Raw genomic sequence first — 23,450 nt, 5'->3', positions numbered from 1 at the left:
TTGATGATTTCATCTCAAGAAGGAGTCATAATACGATATAGGTTCAATTAAAGGATTACCTATATGAATATGGCAAATTGACAATTATGATTATGACTAACCAATAGCATCCTAATTGAGACGCGCATTAACAAGTTCTCGAAAGGTTAGCTTTGATATAAAAAAGTAATAGTGAGCATATAGCAGCGAATAGTCGCTATTGGTTGTACTGTTGTATAACACTTTCTTTCTACCAGTATGTACAGTACATTACTTAATAATATAGACCTGTGTATAGTAGGTGTACCGCATCTGATATTCCATTAAAATATTATATAATTTAGTGAATGGCACACATTTTTTTAGAAGTTAGATTGTATATTATCACCAGCAATAGCGTAACCTTTACTTTTATGTGATTCGTAATTGCTATTTTGACAATCGTCCTAGCCTAATTGTTTGGAATAGTACCATAGCCAGCGGAAGCAATTTACAGTAGGCCTACTCGCAAATCCGACTTTGTTTAAATTATACATCATAACATTTAATGCCTTACGTACGTTTTTAATAATGTTGCCGCATTTCCGTCAAGGTCACGAGAAGGGCGATGAAATGTCAAGGTGCCCTATACGGCATTTTGTTGCTTGCCTTTGATATTTTTATTTGATTATTTCTGAAGTGTCCATGGCCTAGAGTATTGACGCCCTCTCAACCTTAAACAAACACGTAAAGATAATTTGTCTACGATTGGTGAGAGTGATTTTGTAAATTATAATTTAATTTGTGTAAAGCCTCCAATGTTACGCCTTGGTGATTCATCCTAAAAATGGACAGACGCTATTAATAAAAATTATCATTTTCATTCCGTTCAGAAAATATTACTTTAAAGTAAAAACAAAAATTGGAGGACAGATGAAGATAGGTCAGAGTGAGATAGGCCTACCAATATCGCTGGGGATGATTTCCCATCCCCACCCAACCGACTAAAAACAAACAAAAGAAATTACAAATGATAACAGCTATTATATCAAGCACAAGTTTATTTATTACTATAGGTATATTGGGATATAAATGTGAATAACAGTGTGTTAATTACATTTTTTCTTTAACAAGTGGGAACTCGCATGGACATTTTAAGAAGGTTTTAAGTAGGTACTCTAGATATGGACATTGATATTGCAATTCAGTGTTGGATCTAGACGGTGATATTTTTATGATACATTTGGTTTATATTTATCGTTCAGAGCCTGGGCAAAAATATTATTATTCTTTCTGTGGAAGGACCATCTACGTTTTGATTTTGATTGTTTGATTTGATTTGTTTATTCAATATTCAATAGATAAGTATTCAATAAATGTTCTCCACACAAATATTAAAAATACATAAAATACTTGTGATAATAATAACCAATAAAAAACATAGTATGTGTGGAAGGAAACCACTACGTCAATCAGTAATATTAGTGTCGACGATATTTCAACTTAAATATTCCTACCAAAGCTGAACTAGAGACAAACGGTGCACATCCATACACCTTGTCCTGTGATCACTTTCAGTGTTTAAATGCCATTCGTCTCACTGATACATATCGGATCAGACGTCCACAATGATTCCTTTCAATTGCTTTCAGTATAGGAAAAGGAAGAGTATGGAAGAGCGTTTCCATTCTAAAACATCTACACACATGCTAGCGCTTCGAGTTGCCAATAAATCAGCTTATAATTTTCATCATTGAAGGCTAAGATGAAAAATATATATGTTATCGTGTCGTGCCAATTGTATCGATATTCACACGAATTGAACATCACAAGAGTAACACGTACACATAGAGTAACCAGGTGTAAACGCAATATCATTCCACAGAATTAAACGGCATAATTGAGTTGTAAGAGTAAACCCAAGAGATTATCGAAAGTCGATTCCTAAGGAGAAAATGTTCAAAACTGTGTAGAACATGTCGGATCCGGAAACGAGGGGAAGAATGCCAACTTTAGAGACATCAGGTGCACATGATCTAATTATAAAAATGTACATATTGAGAAAGATGTTGCAGACAAAACATTGTCTCTTGTGACAAACTGATCATCTTAACTAGTTCGAGAAGCTGACTCATCTGATTTCTACACTAACTTTGAAGAACAAATAATATTATTGTACAAACTCTGCAGAAATGTTAGGCCTACCCAGCGAAGCCCACTCTTACCCGGTCTACCTAAAGGTTAAATAAGTCATTTCAATATTCATTTTACGCCAGTAAGAAACTCTCAACAATCTATGAATTACAATTTAATTTTCTTTACGATGTCAACAAGAAATAGCTTTCAGCAACCGAAGCAAAACCCTTTATTGGATGCTAATTTCTTAACAAGATTCAGAAGATTTTGAATTTAGAAATAATGAAGTTATAACCAGTAGTATATCCATCGTAATTATGTTTGTAAAGTGTTATTCCGAACAAAATCTCAACAATCTAATTTTTCTTAAGATGCCAACAAGAAATAATAAAAACCGAAAAAAACCTGGCATGGATGCTAATATCTTTCCAAGATTATTGACTTCAGAAGAGTTTGAATTTAACTTATGAATAAGTAAACAAGAAGTTTTAACCAGTATTATCCATCGTAATTTTGTTTGTAAAGTGTTCGATTTTATGTAATTGTGAAAATATCTCTTTACTATCTGTACACTTTGGAAAATAGTTTGATAATTCTTTGATAATTATATCTACACTTCCTTTTATGAATTGTCTTTTTATGTTTTCTGGAACAAAACGTCCCTCGTCATTTTCCAAAAATGAAACTATACTAGCCTGATAAAAAGAGACCCTGTTGTGAATTAAAACAAAGCAAATGTCATTTTCTTGTCTGCTTGTCAAGAGTACTTGCATCCTACCGTACTCCCGGGAATACCTCACTGTCTTTCATTTTAAATACTGCTTCGTCATGTATCAGTTTAATAGAGAAAATATGTGCTAGGCCAAATGTATCCAACCTAGCTACAGCACTTTTCATTTCATCATCATTTTGCTCTACTGTATTGAGAAGCGACTTTAAGTTCACATTTTGGTTAATGCATCTCTTTTGAAATGTTGACCATCTACAGACGGTTAGTCCTACATCTACTACGAACATTTATGTCCCGGAACATGAACATTTCTATGAAACTGATTGTAGGAAAGGTTCTTTATAAAAATATGAATTGTGCCTTTCTACACAACGGTAGGAAATTGTTGCTATCAGGATGTAACCTAATTTGGATACTTAACTGGCGGCCATTTTAATTGTGCATCTTGATTTGGTAAATTAATACTTGTATAGGACTACTTATTAGTTTTCCCAAATTATAGTAATGTAGTTTAATAGAGTATAGTTCCTTAGATTTTGTCTTTTATTTTGAACTCTTATTATTGGATTAACAATAGTAATAATTGTTGATAGTTGGTATGTTGTGGTAAAACACATTGCTTTAGTAGGCCTATAATACGTCTGCATTATTATACATCATAGCCAAGTTTTAATTATTTATAGTTAAGAAATGGCCATAACTTTGACTGTCATGATTTGGGTCTAAAAGAACACATTTTATAAACAAAATGAGATTCGTCGAATAACCAGATTAGTTTAAATCTCTAATGTAGGCAAATCTTTTGTTTCAGAGAGTAATTCTCTGAGAATGTGTAGAAACATGTAAACCTTCGTTCAAGAAGATTCTAGGCCACACTTAAAAAAGAGAATAAAATGTGCTTCGATTCTGTTCTTTATTGGTCAAAGCAATTGTAAATGTACAAGATAGTCTTAATGAATGACAATGGGCAGGTTAGCATCGATCGGTTAGTTTCTAAAAATTCTACAACTTTATTTTATTTTATTTTATTCAAACTCATTCAACAGCGGGAAACCCGCCCCTTACAGAATGGAATAAACTTGTTACTTTAAGTACTGTAGGCCTAGTTTACCTGCTTTTTATGTTTGTTTTTCTCTTTTGTGGTGTAATCTACCACATTTATTTTGTCAAGTACTTCACTCAGTTTCTGAGTGCTTTCATTGAATTGTTAAAAATCTGTTTTGAAATGTTCTTATTCTCTAGAGGAAGTGAATAAAATTGAACTTTATCAGGAGGCAAGAAAATTGCTTATGTTAATGGCTACAAAAACTAGAAAAAAGAAGACTGAACACTAAAAATTGAACAATTAACCATAATACTGGAATTGAATAGAGAAATTGCATAGTTATGTGTAAATAGTGTGCGCTATACAAAATAAATCTAAAAAAAATATAAACTTCATAAAAATCCTTATATTATAATACATTATTTCACATATGAAATGTTGATAAACTTAAAATTAATACTGTAAAACACATTTTAGATGTTTATGTTCATAACAGTATTGTTATTTATTTTATTTTTGAAATTTACCATTTTTATTTCTAAGGTTTTTGCTTATAAATATATATTATTATTTGGGTTTACGATACCTTGTTTATTTATATTACTGTTTCCTTCTCGCACCTTTGTTTCTTTAACCGTGATTGGCTCCTGAGAATTTACTGTTCGTTTGAAACACCTTCACTACTATTTTTTGCTGGCTCTAGACATTTTACTCTTCTTAAGATCGCCCTGTGATTTATTCTTTATTTTTGACATTTCCTTTTCTGTGTCAGATTTTTTATTTTCATACAAGTGATTTCTTCTCCTTCCATTTTCTAACCTTTCATTTTTAGAATCTTTTTTAATAGCTTGAGCAAAATGGGTATCATCATATTTGCCGAATTCAGTTTCATTACTATTGTTACCATTAACAGCCTGACCAGTATGTTGGCAAGTCGTTGACCTCTTCCATCTGAATTGTTCATGGTTTTTGTAATGTTTGTTTACAAACACCCTGTCTTTCCCTTCAACCTTAAATGAACCTTTCTTTTGGTTCCTATGTTTTCCATTACCCCTTGGTGCCATCTTTCCACTATTTAATAAACATTCTTTATATCTGTCAGGGGATGACCGGTTGGTGGAGCATGCCATTGGAAGTAGAGGGGTAGACTTTTTTTCAAACCCATTTGGATAAAATGGACCTCTCTCTGTAGATTTATCTGATGTTGGTGAAAATTGCACCGATTGAGAACCTGAAGTTGGTAATAGCGAGGTTGTTGGTGTTGGTTGCAGAGGAGCTGATCCCTCTTTAAACTTATTTGGTAGTGTAAGTGAACCAGAATGTTCAGTTAAATTACCTGATGTTGGTAACACTAATGATTGAGCAAATTGTATTGGAGATGGTTTAAAGTTATCCACAACCTCAGACTGCCAGTCATTTCCAGTTTCGGTCCATTTAGGTAAACTCTCATCAACTGTATCTGAAAATAAAAAAAAAATATAAAATGTTTATTTATTTTTGATTTTCTTGTAAGAAAATTCAGTTATGTGCTAGCTAATTCATCATCAATAAAATCTATGTAATAATGATGGAAAAAAACAAAATAAACGGTAAAATTCAACCAAGAACTTACTTCCAGTTAATTTGACTATTTTTGTGTTAAACTACAGTTTTTTCAGGTGAATAACTATTATGTGAAATTCAAATTAAAAAAAATTTTCAGTGGGGAGGGGGGACAATATATCTTTAACAGGTACACTTGTTTTATTTTATCTCAAAGTATTCAGTGGATCGTCTAATAACAATTAATTATATTAAATTATTATATTTAATTTAGCATGTTTGTTAGCAATTGTTTGTTATCTTTCAAAGAAAACATCAGAAAATCTATTTATGGTTTCTCACTAAGAATTAAATTCTTACTTATGTGCATTATTATGAGGAATGCAATGGATGCAAACTGGCGTTTTTTTCTAAAATATTTAACAGTCTGTGGTCCATGGGTGATATATAGTAAGATCTTACATGTACACTGGTTACAAAATACCGAATAAATGATAAAATAATATTATAATATATATCAATAAAGATATAATATAAAAATACTGGTTTTAATTAAAGTAATGGCTTACATTTCCATGCTTTTTCACCAGAAGAATTGTTGTGTTGAGGGATACTTGAAGGCGTGAACTCTCCAGATACTGCTGCTTCTGAGTTCATTTGCAATTGGAACATGGCAAAGCTCCGCATAAGATCTTTCAATTTCTCAGATGCACTCGGTTCTGTAGCATCATCAAAATCAAACCCAGAACCACCAGATGGAAGAATAGGTGGTAGACCATTGGCAATATAGCGCCTGAAATGTCTGCCAGTGGTATTGTTTTTAGCAATCAACTCCGGAGATGGCATGTTGTCTTTTAAATTTGCAATATACTGTAATTAAACAGAAAAAAAATCTCATTGATACTCATCATTCTAAACAGTTGAAAAATAGCGACATAACATCATCATAGAAAAAAAGGGAAAAAGTAACAATTTGCGCAATAACAATAAAACCCTTTTTTTTATATAAATCATAATAATACGGTAAATACAATTAACATTTTCTTTAAATGTTAAATATTGTGGCAAGGTAATAATTTAGCATCAAGCACATTCTACAATTTAAGCCTGTTTTCCTGTCGACGTAACGTTATGACAAGTTGCGTTGAATTCTCAAATAATTAAAGTTGAAAATAAATAAAGATAACGATCGTGGCCGGACTGCTAATATATACACATTTTTATGTGATCGTTCATAGTTTCTTGGTTCTCTTCAGCGTTGCTGGGACATGCGGACGTGAATTGTTGCAAAACCAAGGCCGGCCACACACAGTCAGGCCCGCATGAAAATTGAAAATGTTACGGGTTTTGATGCTTTAACCCAGCCTAGCACATGCTTTCGCTGATATCTAGGTTTACACTAAAGACAAACATGAAAACAGGAAAACAGCAATGCATATTAATGAAACATTGAATCTTTCATAGATCAGGGATCAAATACATTTTGTTTACGGTTTACCTGCTTGGGTTTTTTTTTCGCAATTATACGCTCTGTTTTTTATTGCATTAAACTAAAATCATAGGACAAGCAAAATTGAATCTTTCTTAATTTAGGAACCAGTAGTAAATATATTTATGTTTACTTGCTTAGTTTATTTTAGCAACCTTTTAGTGTTAGTCATACAACTGCCTCATAAACTTCTGCATTGACAAACTAAAATCATACTCAGTTGCAATGGAAAGATGTTGTATTGCAGTTATAACTGCAGTAGAATAATTAAATTGAACATGGTCCCTTTGTAAGTTCTAAGCAAGTAAACCACATATTTAAAGGTTTACCTGTTTACGTCCATATTGTTTTAAACCTTGGCTATAGAAATGCTGCATTAACTTTGATGCAATTGGTCCCTTGATAGTCATGTCTACCAGTTCCTGCCTAAAGTGATGAGGTTCACTACATTCCTCATACAGTGTTCTTAAACCATCCATATCCAAACCATTTCTCAAAAGCTTTTTGATAATAAATTTCTTTTGAATATGGGGGATTGAAGATGGCAAGCTTTCTGAAAATGAAGAAATTGTTTGAAATGAAATCATAAACACTTATACTTATTATATACTATAGTATATATTATATTTATATATGTAAATAAATATATATATAAAACAGAACAAAGTTTTTTTACCTGCTAAATTTCTTTTTGCTTCATTGTGATACTTCCTTTCCTTATAATATTCGATCCTATAAAGAATTTTTACAAAATCAAGGTAAATATTAAATATGTTTGAATGTTTTGCAGAAGCTCCCATATTATTCACACACTTGTCAAAGGGTTACTAAAGCATAACGGCAATTCAAACTAAGCCCCGCCTACTTTTATACTGTGGATGCTCCAATCTCCCGTCCACAATTTTCTACGAGCAATAAACTACACATTTACCAACATCTCAAAACGTCAAGACTCCTAAAAAATTGTAATACCGAAATACAATTCTAATTTGGATTGAAACTGTTTTCAAGTTTGAAGACCGTGTGCCACCTAGTCTCTAAACAAAGCCGGACAGACAGAGATTTGTTTATAAATGTAATAACCAGTTTTTTATACACAAGGAATTAATAGGATATCTATCTGGTGAAATCCTTTTCTATATATCATTATCGTGGATAAAAATAATGCAATTTACCAATCAGTAGTATTGTATATTGGTATGTCTTGCAGGAATGTACACAGAGGTGTCTGGGTGAACAATTTATACATTGTTTCAACATCTATTTCTGCATGGTGGAATTCTGTATATTATGAGTAAACCAAAGTTACAGTGTAAATGGGTTAACATGGGTTATATACAGTACAATTTAATAGAACTAAGTAAATAAAGCCTGTTTACACTACGCACAATAAACGATAACTTTCTATCTTTATTTTTAACAGAAAACAAAAGAAATTAGGACAGTTTTCATCCTAGAACTAATGGATAAGCATTTATACTGTCTTTGATGAAAATATTATTTTTACAAATCTGATCAAACGACATCATGACCAAACAACAAATTTGCCAACGTCTCAAAATGTCAAGATTACGCCTAAAAAACTTAAATAACAAAATACAATTTTAATTTGGACAATAATATGAACAATAAAATCGATTGTATTGTTCTTACTTAAAGATAAAATACATTTTCTATGTCCGTCATCTTAATTTGTAATTTTGTTATTGGAAAATAAAGATTGATTAGGAATGATTAGAAACATACAGTACCTTTATCTTGTTGAGGTCCGAACCACTTCTTTTCCATATTTTCTAAACCCAAAGAACCACAGCCAACCAGAAGCGGATGTTCTGCCAGTTTATACTGAAAAATAATTTATTTGACATTTTGTTCGAAATATTTTTTTTTTCTAAAATCAGTATAAATCATATAATTATTATTTTTATGACTGAAATTTCCAATTTAAAGTGCCACAGATTTAATATGCAATTATAATTTTGTTTAAAAACAATTTCTCAAAAGACGGTATTGCGTAACACAACAATTTCTTTTCTGTTACAGCATTACAATTTTGTTGCTGTTTTAAGGTTTATGTTTCTCGAGACCGAAACACAATGCTTTTAAAACCATATTGTTTGACATTTTTAAAGCTCTGTCAACACTATTAAACTTTATGTGACAAAAAATTGTGATGTACAGGATAACTTCATATCACTACCATATTTGGGCACATCACACTTTTTTTTGATAGTGTAGACAGAGCTTTAAATGATACCACAACATTGCATGCCAAAAATTAACTACAGTAGGCCTACCTGTATATTATTTCCTATACAGTACATCATTTAAGGTGGGGTTGGGATTTTTGTTATTCACATTTTATTTATGATTGCAGCTCTACGCTATGGTTTAACACAGAAAGCTGTTGCTTTATATTTTCAAAATTAATTACAGTATTGAGATTTAATTTCATTTTACCATTTCCATATGCGGGAATGTATCTGCAAAATGCAGATTTATTTCATTGAGACATTGAAAGGAAATTCCTGTTCGTTCCATTTGGCTAAACAGCATGAGGTAGTCAAAGCCTTCTCCACCATGACAGAGAAGGACTAAAAGAAAAATTCACAATGAAATATTATTATTATTACTATTATTCTACAAACTTAATATTTAGCTTGTAAAAAACAGTTGTGACAGTTTAAGCCTGTTTTCCAGTCGACATTGAGTTGTGGAAAGTTGTGTTGAATGGTGTTAAGTTAACAAGGTTCATCGGGAAAACATGGTACAAATAAACTCTAAAAATTGTTAAAACAATTTAACGATTACAATTGTTGAATTTTAAACTGAGTTCAACTTTAACTAGAAAGCCACTCCGAGAGTGCATACCTCCGCCTACTGTAAAATTCGACTCCTACATAAGATTTCTCCGGAAAAAAATATATATATATATATATATTATATTTGTGTGTGTCTTAATGCTGTTTGTGATTTAGGCTAATTTCACTACAAGCATGTGTATGCAAGTTTGGTATGTAACAAGCCTTTCAATTAACAATAGCTTCAGCCGACTAACAATAGAAAAGCAACGCGAAAATCAAACGAGTGAATTGGAAAAGAAATAGGCTTTTAAACTACTCGCATCAAAAAAGGTGCACATTAAATCAAATTATGTTTTAAAATTACAAATCACAAATTATAACTCTTTCCTCTTGTAAAATTTTTCTCGAGAAAATACAATTTCAGTTTACTTGTTACTTTAAGAGTGCTCGCCGGCTTTTGAAAAAATTCTGAAAAGTATACTAAAAAGTGGTCCAGAATTGGGACCATGGTCCCACAATTTAATGGAATGGTCCTTGACCACATATCTATCTGTATATTCATTTTGGTAAAGATCTTGTAATTACTTTTTGAGTAATCAAACAAACAAACAAACAAACAAACACACGCGATCGATTACATACCTCCTTGGCGGATGTAAACAATATGATCGTTAAAACTGACCAACCATTATTATTATGTCATCATAGATTGTTATGTACTTAATGTGCACCTATTTTGTACACTTCTAAGGTCTAATATTTCTGATTTTACATTAACAATCGATTTAACATTTAAGTCTTGTGTCCCCCTAATTAGGGGGTGGGATTATACTTGGTTATGCACTGTAATACATTTTGTTTTTTACCTGGGAAGACAGGAACATTTAAGTACTGTGATGCATCAGATGCCTTTCTCTTTAACCAACAAATCAGGCTGCTTGTAACTTGTTTGAATGATGGTTGATTCCTTAATAGTTTTCTTGTAAACCCATGATTGAGTGCTAAAAAAATATATAGAAAACAGTATTTACACCTATATTATTCTTGAAGGGAAGATGGAGAAAGGTTTATGTTCAGGATCACTCTGAGGAAGAAATTGGCTCTGCTTAGGAAGAAACTTGAAAGAAAGGATTTGTTCATTATGGTCTCTGCTGAAGGGAAATATATCTTTACCTTTGTGTATCAAGCACTCTACAAAGATAATCTGAAATAACTACATTCAATTTTCTATTTCTACTGAACTGTAGGCATTGTTGTGCAATAAATGTTTTGGGAGTATCAATTAAATAGTGTTCCATATACATCAAAATGTTAACAGAACTTTCCCAATTATAAACTTATCTTTTTTCTAATATTAATCCGATATACGGTAGAGAAGGCTCTAGAAGTGTAGGTATGTATTGTACAGAATAAAATACAAATTGAGTCTCAGTATATAAAACCGTACCAAATTTACAGAGATACTTGGATGTGTAAATCAAACTATAAAAAAGTGAATCTTCAACTTGTTCTTTATACGGCCAACATCTGACAGCAATCTCCACTATATCATCCCTGTATGGCACACCAGAAGATGCTTCACAATCCATAAAGCAGAACAATGGAAGAGATTGATCATCAACTTCCTGTGGTACGATATCTGCTGCGGCTATGTCTTCATCTGGTCTGATGTCTTCTCTTTCATAGTTTTCAGCATCATTTTGGATTGACTCTCCATCTGCAGAAGCTTGGGCATTCATTCCTAAATTCTATGTTTGCTAAAAAAATGAAACGATAAACTTGTATGAAACACTATGAGTTTAAAATATTTTTTTCATTAAATACAGTTTCTGACTACTAAGTGGAAGCCTAGCATTAATGGTATTATGTCATCAATGTGATTTAAATTATTAATATTAGTTATTTTAAAGATGTATTGTCCCTTTGACTAATTCCAAAAAATATTAAAAAAAAAAGATTTTGAAAAAAAGTAGTTCATTTTGAAGTATCATAATAGTTATTAACTTTCACCAAAAATTAGTAGAAAAAAAAATCATTTAACTGAAATACAGACGTTTTTTTGTTCAAAAAATAAATTTGACTTCCATTCAAAGTTTTCAATCAAAACATATCTCATAATGCAACGCGCTTGTTTGGCTACTTTGTATGCATAATCATAAAATTTCCTCGCGATCTGTGTGAAAACACCTTCTCAACCGTGACGAGTTGTAAACAATCCTAATTAGCATCATGCATAATGCATACTCGTGGTTTGAAATCTTTGTTTACTTTCACTCGCGACGATTTTGCAGACGAAATGTAATCAAATTAATTTACCTGTTAATTACGTAAAATTGTTGTTTTTGGCTCGAATTTCGACTTAAAGTGAATAACTTTAATATTACTTATGATATGGCCAATTTAAATTTAGAAAACTACATTTGAACTAATTTAAAATTGCACAAGGATCTCATTGAGCTATTTCTTGCGTTTGATCTTGTCTTCGAACTGATACAAAACGAAGGGTTAGACTGGCGCGAGGCTAAAGCAATATGCTTTTTTTATAGGGGGGGGGGGGGGGGTGGTAAATATGTTGTTGCCAGTAGAGGCCTATAGTGGTTAGATTAAACAATTCGCCTTTTCAATTTTCATTACCCACCCGAATTCCCCAGCACAGATCATCATATTTTTTTATATTAATAATAATTATATTTAAACCATCTCGTCTGTTGTACAGCCCCCCCTCCCCCTCCCAAAAAAAGTCAAAGGAACAAGGACTTGACCGTTGGATCGTCCCGAGCCGAATCGTCCCTGCCTGGTGGTGGTGTATGGGGCTAGCCGCTCGGCTTTAGTGCTAGAGCTCGGCTATGCCATAATTTAAATTGGCCTACCCACACACGATGTCCTCTTCTAAATAAGGCTTATTGTCAAATAAACTGCAAGTACAAGGCACTTCATAATATTGTTGCAAACTTATGTCGGATCGAAATCAGTGTTAAATCATTGTTTAACAAAACATTTCCCTACTATTGTCTACACATTGTCACGCACGTGCAGGCATTTGTTTTGTACAGAGAAACATTAAAAAATATAAACAAGAAACTACCCCCTCTACGCTCTAATCCAAAAAATAACTGTACACACAAAACACACGTGTCGACTCGTCGTAAGCCAGCCATAGTTTGTCCTTACCTCCATGGTTTGTCTGCTCTTTTTGCTCTCAGATCGTCGGATCGGATTCCTACACTGCCCTCTTGTCTTTTCTAGGCCTAGCCTACCTAGAGGCTGAGATAAAAACAAAACAAAGAAAAATGGGTAGATCTTCAAAAGATAAACATGATATTTATTATCGTCTTGCTAAAGAAGAAGGCTCGAGAGCTAGCCTACTAGATAGAGAAAAGTGCATTTAAATTATTGCAAATTAACGAAGACTTCGATTCGATATATTTTCAGTTAGGCCTAGGCTAGGCTAAACCATACTAATGGTTTACGATGAAATCGGTCGCGTCTGAAACCGGTCGCGTTTGAAGTCGGTCGCGATAAAATCAATTTCCGGTATTTTGTATGGCGTGCCGCTAGGGCTATACTTTTGTTGATATCGGTCGCGTTTGAAATCGGTCGCGCTATTTTGTATGGTAGCGGATACATTTTCCTCATTGTTTATATAGATTTAATTGATATTTTTTAGGAACTAGATTATTTATGTAGATATTTTTTATTTGATTAATAAATATTTTTTATCAATCATTGCATTTTTATTTTTTATTTCACAGGTCTGAGAAGGACTGTGTCTTTTCAAAATCACCATTTTTAAACACGTTTAAATATTATATTAGGTATAATATTATATATTAGGCATATATAAGAATTTACCTCTATTCATATGTACTGTAATTAATATATTATATAGAGAATATACGTCTGTCTCTTTTATTATGCAAACAATTACGTAAAAGAGAACAATTTATATTTAAAAACAATAATGTTTAGCCTACAATGTATAGCCCGTAAAGCCAGCGTATCCATTTTATACGTATGCATACTGTGGCAGTTCGATCACCTTATTTTTATTTCTATTTTATTTATGTCCGTTATGTAGGATAATAATGTGTATAATGATTATTGTTGAGGCACGTCACGTCACGCAATAGGCGCGTCTATTGTTTTTAAACTATTAAATTACCGTATTTCAACATTTTCAAAAACTTTAAACAGTCGTATGCTAATCTTTTCAAAAACTTGCACAATATTCAATAAAACAATTTTGTAATTATATGAAAATAAAAGCAATATTAACTAGGCTAGGCCTAGGCCTAGTATCATGATGATAAAAGTAAGAAGACAAGAAATGAAACTAACTTAGGCCTAGTTACCCTAAAATTTGCCTTAAAAATTGTCATGATGACATAAATAATGCCAAAATATTCAATGTTGAATCCTAACATAATATGAAATGTAATTTATTATCTAGGCCTAGTATTTTAATTTTTCAGATTTCGTAAAAAATGGCTGATATTGATGATAAAAGTAGCATGTTCTATAAATAAAAACCCAATTGTTTATCATAGAGGATTCTCTGAATATTCATTCTCTTGTTTGTTGTTATTGAATCATGTAAAGCTAGTTTACATAGCTCTGGCCAGCTACGTCCCATGAGGACTGCTCATTCAGAATCTAAAGCAAGCAGCAGTTATAGTATCTAAGGCAGACAGTTTTGCGACTTTGTACTATAATTTATAGATCCCAGCTGCTGGACCCAAAAAACGTCCGGGAAAAGAGAGTCTATGAGGGCTCACGGTTGAACGATTTTGGATTCTCGCCCTTTGATTGGTTGACGCGAATCAACAGACTGGGAAGAATTTTGTCTCTAGAGGGTGTTCAGTTGCATGCCTACCAGAGCCATATATAGAGAGAGTTACGACTTCGAATGGATTAGAAGCCGTGTTTGTGTCCAACTATTCCTATGTAGCGTATGGAGTTGAGTCTTTTGTTTTGAAAATGTATAACGTTCAAAAGGCTTTAATTATCGAATTTAATATCAAAATAATCAATTTGATTAAAGGTTTTTGTTAAAATAATGAAAAAAATATAAAGTTACTGCGAACATGATTTAAAACAACAAAAATAGCAATTTCGGAACGGCTCTGGTTGTGCGCTCCATGCACGCTCTACGCGTGCGCGTTTAGTTTGTACAGTGATTCTCTATAGTAATGCATTGTTTTTACATTTTGTTGTTTAAAATCATGTTCGCAGTAACTTTATGATTTCGTTATTATCTTAACAAAAACCTTTAAACAAATTGATTGTTTTGATATTAAATTCGATATTTAAAGCCTTGTGAATGTTATACATTTTTTAAGAAAATGACTCGACTCCATACGCTACATAGGCATAGTTGGACACAAACATGGCCGGCGTGCACACCACGTGACTTTCTAAAATCCGTGAACGCAAAGTCGTAACTCTCTCTATATATGGCTCTGATGCCTACAGGTTGAGGTCACACACACACACACACACACAGCACATTAAAGTTCAACATTGACCATTTTTAAATGTGATTCATAATTAAAGAACTATCTTTGATTTGTATGTATTTTTGCGATTAAAGGACATTTTTTTAAATAATTAATCATTTAATATATCTGAAGAAAGAACAATGATTAATTTTAAAATGTCGAGCAGCGTTTTTTGTAAGAAATATTTCTTCATCTCTCTGGTATTCATGAAGTAATAACTAATTATAAATGCAAATATTAGTTTAATACAAAATTAAAGAAGTAGTTATATTGCGTATTTATTTTTGTGTAGGCCTATATGTGTACTTATACTGTAAATGAATATTGGAAATGTATAAATGCAGCTTGTTCATAGAGTCTGCTATGCAAGACTGAATAATTGAAGTCACATGACAGTTGACACACAAAATGTGGTAAATAGGTGTTGGCACTTTGAATAACAATAAACACTGTATTGATAGATTGAATCCTGATGTACAGTAGAACAGAATGGTAGGCTGAGGCATTGGAAAGCTCATGTAGACTATTGGCCCTTTTAAAGAAAACTTACATTACAAGGTATACTGGTATGTATTTAATGCACTGTAGATTCAGTTTAAATTATTGATATTTTTATTTCATAGTAATTATATCATTATTTTATCACTTGGTTTAATGTTTTTAAAGTAATATAATTATATGCATTATTTTTACAAAAAGTCACAAATTGTAGGAAATGGGTCTTTAAACCAGGTCATTCCTTGTCCTAAATGTACGTTTTATGGTACATTATGATATGCTTAGTTTTGCAGGCCTAGCTGTGAACAGTCAGTAATGTACAAACATCATATGCCAGCTATAAGCCTAGTTGCTGCATTGTGTTTTTGCCAAAACCTGTTTCCTTGTTGGGGAAAACCCGGTATTTTCGTTGAAAAATTACGATTCCTTTATTTGTTTTGCCCTTAAGATCGATCGAAAGTGGGTAAATCACAGAAGAGGAAAAAATATCAATGTGTGCGCAATGCATGTTGCGATTTATAGCGGACCGCTCATATTAACCATTTGAAGACATTTATGTTTTGTGACCTTAAATTAGATGTAAAAAATGTAGGGAATGGGACTTAAATATTACTACTTAATTTTAATGCATTTCCCCTTAACTAGCAGGTCATTCCTTGTCTTAAATGTACGTTTTATGGTAAATTATGATAAAAAGAGATAAACAATGCACTACCTAAGTAGCTCGCAGTGAGTGTCCTGTCGTGGACGGTCTTCCGCTTGGTGTCAGATGAAATCGGTCGCGTCTGAAATCGGTCGCGTTTGAAATCGGTCGCGATAAAATCGGTCGCGATAAAATCAACTTCCGGTATTTTGTATGGCGCGCCGCTAGAGCTATACTTTCTTCTTCTTCTTCTTCTTCTTCATATTTGATATTTTATTTCTTACTTTTGATGATATCGGTCGCGTTTGAAATCGGTCGCGCTATTTTGTATGGATCGAGCGGGATGCATGCTAGAGCGGGATATACATTTTTCGTTTATATAGATTTAATTGATATTTTTTAGGAACTATATTATTTATGTGGATATTTTTTACTTGGTTAATAAATATTTATTATCAATCATTAAATTAATTTTTTTTTGTATTTCACAGGTCTCGGAGAAGGACTGTGTCTTTTCAAAATGGCCATTTCTAAACACGTTTAAATATTATATTAGGCATAATGTTATATTAGGCATATAATAATTTACCTCTATTTATATGTACTGTAATTAATATATTCTATAGAGAATAAACGTCTGTCGTGTCTTTTATTATGCAAACAATTACGTATGGTTTTAGGATATTAATAAAATATATACATAATATGCCGTTATAAATCAATCTACCGGCCTACAGTAGGACTATGATGTACAATGATAGATGTGAGAATAATAATGTATGGATAATAGGCTAAAGGTGGACACGATTCTCAAAGAGGTAATCTGCACTGATATTTAAACATTTAGATTTACGAACGGCGTATGAATGTGAAACACTGAGTTGCACTTAATTATTACATTAAATGATTATTATAAATGAAGAAATAAAAGATATTCAAATTAAAATCTATAGTATCGCCGACGTATATAGGCCTACGTAAATTATATATAAATCATACTGTCAAATTATAGAAACAGTGCTTTATTCGGAATTATTACGGATAAGCAAGCCCGTGAGCTACATACAGCGATTTTAATTGCTTTTGCTTATCCTTGCCTCCTTATATTTCCACGTGTCTTGATTTTGTTACCTATGTTTTAAATGAATTTCGATTTTAAAGGCTAAATAAAGAATGAATGAATGAATGAACATGATCTCATAATCGCGTCGAGCATCTATAGCTCATTGGATCGTTTCACAAAAACACGCGCAGGAGGCCTATAGACGTTTCAAACGTATGGTTATTAGTAATAGACGTCATCTTTACCTCGCTATGGACAACGATCGTACGTGTTTTGTCCATGATTTGACACACTAACAAGTGCGTGTTTTTTAAAAAGGGGAAACCCCGTTAGCAAAATAACGTATTGTTAGGGGAAACAGCTGCACGATCATAGAAGGCGCATCTCCACAATATGGCTTATTCGGGGGTTTATTTCAGTAACTCGCCTTTTAACCATCCGCATTATAATGATCATTTTACTAAAAACTATTTTAAACATTAGAAATAAAAATATACACGTGATTTGCCCAACAATAATCATTATAAATACATAATAGAAAAATAACGCTTAAAAAAAGAACGACGTTTCGACTCCATCATGGGGTCATTTTCAAGTCCAATGAATAAAATTTAAAAAAACAACTAATTAAATAACACAAGCCAAGGGTCAAAGTTTAAATAACAAAAGACCTATAATCATTACACTTAATATTATCCTACATAACGGATAGAAATAAAATAGAAATAAAAATAAGGTGATCGAATAGTATGTTGTTAACGACATGGATATGATATAATCTGCCACAGTATGCATAAGTATAAAAATGGATACGCGGCTTTACGGGCTATATTGTAAAAATTATTGATTTTAAATAAATTGTTCTCTTTTACGTAATTGTTTGCACAATAAAAGACACGACAGACGTATATTCTCTATATAATATATTAATTACAGTACATATAAAGAGGTAAATTATTATATGCCTAATATAACATTATGCCTAATATAATATTTAAACGTGTTTAGAAATGGCCATTTTGAAAAGACACAGTCCTTCTCCGAGACCTGTCAAATACAAAAAAAAAATTAATTTAATGATTGATAATAAATATTTATTAACCAAGTAACAAATATCCACATAAATAATATAGTTCCTAAAAAATATCAATTAAATCTATATAAACGAAAAATGTATATCCCGCTCTAGCATGCATCCCGCTCGATCCATACAAAGTAGCGCGACCGATTTCAAACGCGACCGATATCATCAAAAGTATAGCTCTAGCGGCGCGCCATACAAAATACCGGAAGTTGATTTTATCGCGACCGATTTCAAACGCGACCGATTTCAGACGCGACCGATTTCATTGTAGTAGGCCTAGCTAGTTACATCAGTAACGTACGAACATTGTACGCTAGCTATAGGCCTAGCCTGACGTTGATAGTTGCTGCATTAATTGTCTTTCTGTTTTTGCCAGACTCCGTTGATACAAATTGGGGGAAACCCGGTATTTTCGCTGAAAAGTTAGGAGTCCTCCATTTGTTTTGGCCTCACGATCGATGGAAAAATGTGTGAATTACAAAAAACAAAAATATCAATCCATGCGCAATGCATGTTGGGATTTATAGCAGGCCGCTAAAATGATTAGAATCGACTTATTTTTCACATTTTTAACCGTTTAAAGACAGAAAAAGTTATCTCAATAGGACCATAGTATTTATTTTTACATTAAATGTAGTTTGTGACCTTAAATTAGATTAATTATATGTAATATACATTGGTGCGGTAGTCATGTCATCACATCTATGTATATCAGAGTAGATATAGCATCACAGAGTGGTGTGAGCGTATACTTTTGTTGAACAAACATGATGGAAGAAAATCAACGGAATATCTATGGTGCTGCAATTTTAAAGACCCGGTAGGATAAACACTCCGTTCTAAAATAGCCTAGATTTGTCTAGACCTTTTAGGGGTCCAAGACAAAATATAATTTTGCTACTCGGAGACAGCGGCAATTAACAAACTCATAGAATACTAAATAAAGATGCATACAACATAAGTTCTGGCTTAAATAGTTTATTAGTAAATGAACATTCGCCCATGTAAAACTGCACATAAAAGTCATAAGCAAATAATATAAGTTATATAGCAATAATTTTCCAATTCTAAGTAAGCACAACAGGGATGCTCAGATAAAAATAGCCCTTATTAAGTGTCTAAATATTGGGCGGGAGGGAGGGAAAATTGTCTTCAACTTAATGTGATCGTGTTAACAGAGAGGGTGCTTGATCAAAGAGGTCGAAAACCCGCCCTCTCCGTTCTCAAAATAGAATTGTGTTCTCAACCCAATTCTTGATTTTTGCTACTCGGAGACAGCGGCAATTAACAAACTCATAGAATACTAAATAAAGTTGCATACAACATAAGTTCTGGCTTAAATAGTTTATTAGTAAATGAACATTCGCCCATATAAAACTGCACATAAAAGTCATAAGCAAATATAAGTTATATAGCAATAATTTTCCAATTCTAAGTAAGCACAACAGGGATGCTCAGAGAAAAATAACCCGCGGCAGGTGCCAAGGCACCGCCAAGAGCAGCCCACCAAAGTGCAGGAAACAAGGAAAAATGTTCACTTACCCACATGAAACTGAGATAAAAAAAAAATCGTTCTACCAGAACTCCGTGGAAATGTCTCCAAAGAGACTGATAGGTACAAAAATCACCATTAATACAACGATGCTCCCCATGAAATTATACGCAGATACTTCATGGCAGTATGTTGAGCATCAGCACCTTCCACCCAAGGCTAAATCCGAGGGCTCCACTACCGTGCACTGCAATGGGAGCAAAGTTGTACTAACACATCGCCAATAAACAATACTGAAGGAAAAAAAAAACGTAAATAGACGCATGGATGTAAGTGAGTTATAATGTAAATGTACATTTTTATTAGTCATTACTAAGAGTTATGCAGTGGGGTCGGATATATCGTTTATATGCGTCGCTTTTCCATCTTCCGGTAGCTTTAATTTCTTGTTCACCTGCGCCCAGTGGCCGTATTCACCAATCACACTTAAGTGAGATATTTCCCTTAAATCCTAAGAATTTCCCTTAAATCAAGAAAATATTAAGGGTTTCACTTAAGTGGTATTCACAAAGGGTTTAAGGTTAAGGGAAACCCTTATCTTGGTCTATTTTCCCCTTAACTTTTAAGGGACCTCAGAGGTCCCTTAAAAGTTCCCTATTAACTAAGTTCCTAATTAATTAAGTCCCTATTAATTAAGTTCCTAATTAACTATTCAGTACCTTGGTTGTGCTGACGATTCTGTATGTGCGAGTACTATGCCTACTTGTAGATAGCCCCAGTCTAGGCTAGGTAGAGATGCTAGGCCCCCTGTTGGTGTGCCCAGTAACCAGCCTAGGATTCATGTTTGGTTTGAGTAGCATCTAGACATTTTTTTGCTGATCCTCACCATACAAATTAGTCTAGGACTATATATTCATTTATTTGTTTTATTTTGACTGCCATTATTTTCGTGGAAGATGGCTTCTCATTTCGTTGTAATAGAAAATATCCCCCCCCAGTCTAGTAGGCTAGGTAGAGATGCTAGGCCCCCTGTTGGTCTGCCAAGTAACCAACCTAGGATGCATATTCCTCAATACAGACAGGTTTAGGCCTGCACAGAATGTTGGTTTGTTAGTAGCATCTAGGCTAGACCTATTTTTCTTGATCCTCATACAAATTAGTCTAGGTCTATTCATTTACTTGTTTTTGTTTTGACTGCCATTTTCTTTTTATTGATCATCGTCACGTCCACACACTTTCTCCCCGTCCCCCGTTCCCCAATCTCCTTACTCTTTTTTTAAATATGCAAATTAGTTTTAGAGAGGAATGTGATTGGACCATAGGGGAATTAAATCCTCTGTGATTGGACAATGGGACAGCTCATGAATATGTATGATTATTTTTACCCTTAAGTTTTACCTTTAAATTAAGTGTTTTCCTTAGGTAAGTGAATCCCTTAACTCATTCGTGAATACCCCTTAAGTGTTTCCCTTTGTTAAGGGAATTCTTAAATTTTAAGGGTAAGTATTTCCCTTAGCCTAAGTGAGATTGGTGAATACGGCCACTGGTCCCTAAGTTGCGTGGCCCTTCCGATTCTGAACGAGTGTGTGTTGTACCGGGTGTGGTCTAAGTTGGCGTGTAACGCAGCTTCTTTTAACGTATGACTTAAATGTTTCCTAAGTAGTGGAGCTCCGGTTTGAAATATGAAAAATTGCCCCCGAGTCGTAGGCTAGAATTGTAATCCTGTAACGCTTATACCGGGCATAATATGCTGTTTCCTTTTTTGCTAATTCTGAAATGCTTAGCGTAAGTGCATTGTGGTGTTTGAAGGATTTAAATTGGAAGGTAACATTAGTGTGTGATATGGTAATGTCGCGCAGTTTTAGGACGTGTTCCGGATTATTGGTCCGTACCATTTCACTTGTTCTCGCACAAGCGTAGTAACAGGTGAGGAACAAAGCTTTATAAAGTTTCCTTTCGCATTCGTTGCTCTTAATAAATTTGAGTTGAGCGAGAAGCTAAAGTTAACAATGGTATTTTAGCAGGGTCTGGGTTGATGATAATTTTGTGCATGAATGCAATGGCACTTAGATACGTTCTTATGGTATTTTGGTTGAGACCTAGCCTGTCCGAAAGAGGTGGCAGACGAAAAGTGAGATGTGGGGTGGTGAGATAGGCATTTGATGTGGTAGGTGGTGGCTTTGTAGGAACATAAGTAAGGTTGACCACGCCCTGTTGTATGATTTTCTGGTTCCAGTCGTGACGGAAGCTCGTATCAGGTTTTATTGAATGCAGCGAAGTTCTCTGGTAGCAGATGCGGTGGTATTGTTAATGGGTTTTGATGCATTCCGAATTGTTTGAGAAGTTTTTGCGTTACCTGTGAACGGGAAATTGCATCACTTAGTACATTTTTAATACCTGGTATATGCCTGGCAGTTAGATGTATATTATGTGTAAGTAGTACATTGGGTAGGTTATCGGTGTGAAATACTACATGAGTGTTGGCCAGTTGGCTTGAGTACAATGATATCATGAGATAAATAGGGTACATTTCTAAAACCATTATATCTAACTTCTTCAAACGTTCTGGCCATATACCGTGTACCCACGTAGCACCAAATTCCCTTTTGGAAGCATCTGAAAAGAAGTGAACAATGAGATTGTTAAGGTACCTTTGGCACTCATGTTTTGTATCGCCTATAAGCAGGAAATCGTCTAATACCATGACTACGTTTTTACATGCTAGTTTATTTGTCAGTATCCATTTTATTCCGTCTGAAAACGATTCAAAAATTCTACAAGAGGATCCACACCCTTGTGGGAGGACCTGGTTGTAAGCACTTTCGCGCTGGGGTGTGGTATGATTGGCAGTATCTAAGTGGTATTTAGGAATCGGTGGTCTTCCTGTTGAAAGGTGGGGTGTTGAAGCCCCGGAAATGACTTTGTGGGCGATAGCGTTGTAGCATCAAGTTGTGAATAAGGTCGCCCTGTACTGTGGCCCATGAGCATTTGGTATGTTCCCTAGCTCTCCGAAAAGCCTCATCGTATTACCGCCAGTTTTGTGCGTTGTTCCGCATCATGTTTTGAATTTGCTTAGCATTTTCTGGTTCCAGTCGTGATGAGCTGCATCTCCTTCAACAATAGTGTATGGAATAAATGTGTCTTTTGCCGGTGTGGCAATAGTGTCAGGTGCGTGAGTGAGTGGCATGGTGATATCTGATATAGTATTTGGTGTTGTGTCGTCGAAGAACCGAGTGCTGTTTAGTTCTCCGTCGTTAGCTATTGTAGTAGTGGTATCGGATATAGCTATATTAGACTCCCCACACTTACTCAAATTAGTAACTACCTCGGCCAATCCAGAAATCATGTGCTCCATTTTTTCCAGCCTTTCCGAGACCTCGGCGGAAACCGCCGAAGCGTTACTTGTGTCAGTATCATCTGTAGGCCTACTGGTAGAAGCAGTGGTAGGGAGCTTTTTCTTCTTAGCTA

The 23,450-nt window shown here is 33.8% G+C and overlaps 2 protein-coding genes across 2 annotated transcripts in view; one reads left to right on the top strand and one right to left on the bottom strand.

The window, feature by feature from the left end:
• LOC144834555 (uncharacterized) overlaps window positions 1-23,450 on the top strand; it is a 258,410-nt gene that overhangs the window by 169,773 nt on the left and 65,187 nt on the right. The gene's annotated exons all lie outside the window — the stretch shown is intronic.
• LOC144836079 (uncharacterized) lies at window positions 3,811-11,443 on the bottom strand. Its single transcript, XM_078691263.1, has 9 exons — window positions 11,152-11,443; window positions 10,571-10,705; window positions 9,361-9,494; window positions 8,652-8,745; window positions 8,076-8,181; window positions 7,577-7,632; window positions 7,230-7,453; window positions 5,981-6,281; window positions 3,811-5,328 (listed from the first exon to the last, which is right to left on the bottom strand). Exons 1-9 carry the CDS (start codon window positions 11,441-11,443, stop codon window positions 4,553-4,555), a joined length of 2,118 nt encoding a protein of 705 aa, XP_078547389.1. The 3' UTR covers window positions 3,811-4,552.

Source organism: Antedon bifida, chromosome 2 (genome assembly GCF_963402885.1).
Source record: "Antedon bifida chromosome 2, ecAntBifi1.1, whole genome shotgun sequence".
Taxonomy (NCBI): domain Eukaryota; kingdom Metazoa; phylum Echinodermata; class Crinoidea; order Comatulida; family Antedonidae; genus Antedon; species Antedon bifida.
The sequence above is the reverse complement of the archived record's forward strand: the minus strand, read 5'-3'. Positions and strand labels throughout refer to the sequence as shown.

Excerpts from the sequence above, each read along its gene's own strand:
- LOC144836079 (XM_078691263.1), bottom strand. The coding sequence starts at position 11,443 with ATGAATGCCCAAGCTTCTGCAGATGGAGAGTCAATCCAAAATGATGCT. Across the intron at positions 7,454-7,576 it reads AGCAAAAAGAAATTTAGCAG|AAAGCTTGCCATCTTCAATC; the intron begins GTAAAAAAACTT and ends CTTCATTTTCAG. Across the intron at positions 6,282-7,229 it reads AACAATATGGACGTAAACAG|TATATTGCAAATTTAAAAGA; the intron begins GTAAACCTTTAA and ends GTTTAATTACAG.